The sequence below is a fragment of the Penaeus chinensis genome, chromosome 17 (assembly GCF_019202785.1).
Source record: "Penaeus chinensis breed Huanghai No. 1 chromosome 17, ASM1920278v2, whole genome shotgun sequence".
Taxonomy (NCBI): Eukaryota; Metazoa; Arthropoda; class Malacostraca; order Decapoda; family Penaeidae; genus Penaeus; species Penaeus chinensis.
This window is the reverse complement of record NC_061835.1, coordinates 14,021,606-14,024,105: the sequence shown is the minus strand read 5'-3', so window position 1 is coordinate 14,024,105 and position 2,500 is coordinate 14,021,606. Positions and strand designations below refer to the sequence as shown.

The 2,500-nt window shown below is 55.2% G+C and overlaps 1 protein-coding gene across 1 annotated transcript in view; it reads right to left on the bottom strand.

Annotated features, from left to right (window-relative positions):
* The window catches only part of LOC125034058 (zinc finger protein 358-like), a 7,207-nt gene extending 5,212 nt beyond the window's left edge, over nt 1–1,995 (bottom strand). The window contains exons 1-3 of the mRNA XM_047625700.1: nt 1,840–1,995; nt 1,640–1,661; nt 1,127–1,504 (exon numbers count right to left, since the gene is read on the bottom strand). Of these exons, the coding sequence (XP_047481656.1) occupies nt 1,127–1,504; nt 1,640–1,661; nt 1,840–1,995 (556 nt within the window). The remainder of the gene's footprint in view (nt 1–1,126; nt 1,505–1,639; nt 1,662–1,839) is intronic.
* Nucleotides 1,996–2,500: the final 505 nt, after the last annotated feature.

Below are 2,500 nucleotides of genomic sequence, written 5' to 3'. Positions count from 1 at the left end.
GGTGGGTTTGTGAGTGAGTGAGCGAGTAGGTGAGTGGGTGGGTGGGTGGGTGGGTAGGTGGGTGGGTGGGTGGGTGGGTGAGTGAGTGGGTGAGGGGGTGGGTGGGTGGGTGGGTGGGTGAGTGAGGGGGTGGGTGGGTGTGTGAGTGAGGGGGTGGGTGTTTGAGTGGGTGGGTGGGTGGGTGGGTGTTTGAGTGAGTGAGTGAGTGAGTGAGTGAGTGAGTGGGTGGGTGAGTGAGTGAGTGAGTGAGTGAGTGAGTGAGTGAGTGGGTGGGTGGGTGGGTGAGTGAGTGAGTGAGTGAGTGAGTGAGGAGTGAGTGAGTGAGTGAGTGAGTGAGTGAGTGAGTGGGTGGGTGGGTGGGTTTGTGAGTGAGTGAGCGAGTAGGTGAGTGGGTGGGTGGGTGGGTGGGTGGGTGGGTGGGTGGGTGGGTGGGTGGGTGGGTGGGTGGGTGGGTGAGTGAGTGGGGTGAGGGGGTGGGTGGGTGGTGGGTGGGTGAGTGAGGGGGTGGGTGGGTGTGTGAGTGAGGGGGTGGGTGTTTGAGTGGTGGGTGGGTGGGTGGGTGGGGTGTTTGAGTGAGTGAGTGAGTGAGTGAGTGAGTGAGTGAGTGAGTGGGTGGTGGGTGGGTGGGTGGGTGGGTGAGTGAGTGAGTGAGTGGAGTGAGTGAGTGAGTGAGTGAGTGGGTGTGGGTGGGTGGGTGAGTGAGTGAGTGAGTGAGTGAGTGAGTGAGTGGGTGGGTGGGTGGGTGGGTGGGTGGGTGGGTGGGTGGGTGAGTGAGTGAGTGAGTGAGTGAGTGAGTGAGTGAGTGAGTGAGTGAGTGGTGGGTGGGTGGGTGGGTGGGTGGGTGAGTGCGTGCATGTGCAACATGGCCGATGCTTGCTCTCTGGCCGCGAAAGAGCGGGTGGCAATTCCCCTCCGACATCCGGTCTCTAGAGCTCATTTTCCCTTCCGGCTTGCATGAATTTCACCGCAAGAGACGTCCCTTTTCCTCTCCCATTCTCTTCGCTCGGCCCTTCCCGCGTGGCACCTTTGGCACTTCCCAATACACGAGACAGACACCGACACAGATACAGTTCCAAAGAGAATAGCTGTATTGCCTTCACAGGCCGTCCCTCGTTTCGTTATGTACCCGTTCCGCTTTTAGTCTTGCTGTTGCAACTGCTGTTGCTGCTGCTGCTGCTGTGCAACTGCTGCTGCTGCTGCTGAATGTGGTGCCTGCGAACGTGGCGGTCCATGGTTATCTTCTGCGCGGCGCGATACGGGCACACGGGGCACGCGAAGGGCTTCTCGCCGGTGTGCGTCCGGATGTGGCTGCGGAGGTGGTCGCTGCGCCGGAAGGACTTTCCGCAGAAGGGGCACGGCCGGGCGATGCCAGGTGGCGGGGGGGCCACCTGGGCGCTACCGCTGGGGGTGGAGGCCGAGGCGTTGGGCAGGAAGAGGGGGGGGTCCGTCTGCTGAAGGAGCTGCAGCTGCAAGAGAGAAGTCGGGGTCACATTCAGGAGGCACGCTCAGGGTGTGAGGCACTGCCAGCGCGCGGGGGTTGGCAGGGTGGCAGGGAGGGAGGTGGCAAGTGTGGGCTGGACTATTGGTGGAGGTTTCCCACTGTCTCTATCTATTCATCCTCAGCACTTTATCGTATCACCTGAATCCTCTTGAGGCTTTTCCTACTGCTGCCCCAGAGGTCGTCAAAAGCACCAACGGAGAGGGAGAGGAAGAGAGGAGGGAGGGACAAGGGAAGAAGGGAGAACAGAGCGGGAAAACAGGAATTCAAAATCCCGGCGGGATACTTTTACATGTGGCGTCCCACGCCAAGTTTCACGGCATAATTGCAACTTCAAAAACCTGCAGTTGCAGATGAGGGGCATAAGTAACGAAATAGAGCTGTTTTTGCAGTCGCAAGGTCAGGCGTTCGTGCTTCACCTTGTGACACCCTTGTGAGTACTGGCTTCGTGTTGGGGTCAAAGTTGGGGCACAAAGGAACTGGCCACCATACTGCATCACCACACACACACACGCGCACACATATACATATATATGCATATATACACATATATATGCGTGCGTGTGCGTGTGTGTGTGTTGTGTGTGTGTGTGTGTGTGTGTGTGTGTGTGTGTGTGTGTGTGTGTGTGTGTGTGTGTGTGTGTGTGTGTGTGTGTGTGTGTGTGTGTGAGAGTTTAACATTAATATATTTTACACTCACTAGAAAACACACGTAGTCATTCACTGGCACTCCCAGTATATCACTCGCGCTCTGCTCAGTCGGGGACGCGAGCGCTGAAACATCGCCCCGCACACAATTCTACACCACTCTATATATATATATTATCTGATATATATATATATATACACATGCATATATGTATAATGTATGTATGTATACATATGTGAGTGTGGGTGGGCGTGTGCATATTTATTTATGATAATATAAATATATATGTATGTATAAAAGTATAGATAAATGTATGTATCTATGCATATAATGGTATATTTTACACATGTATC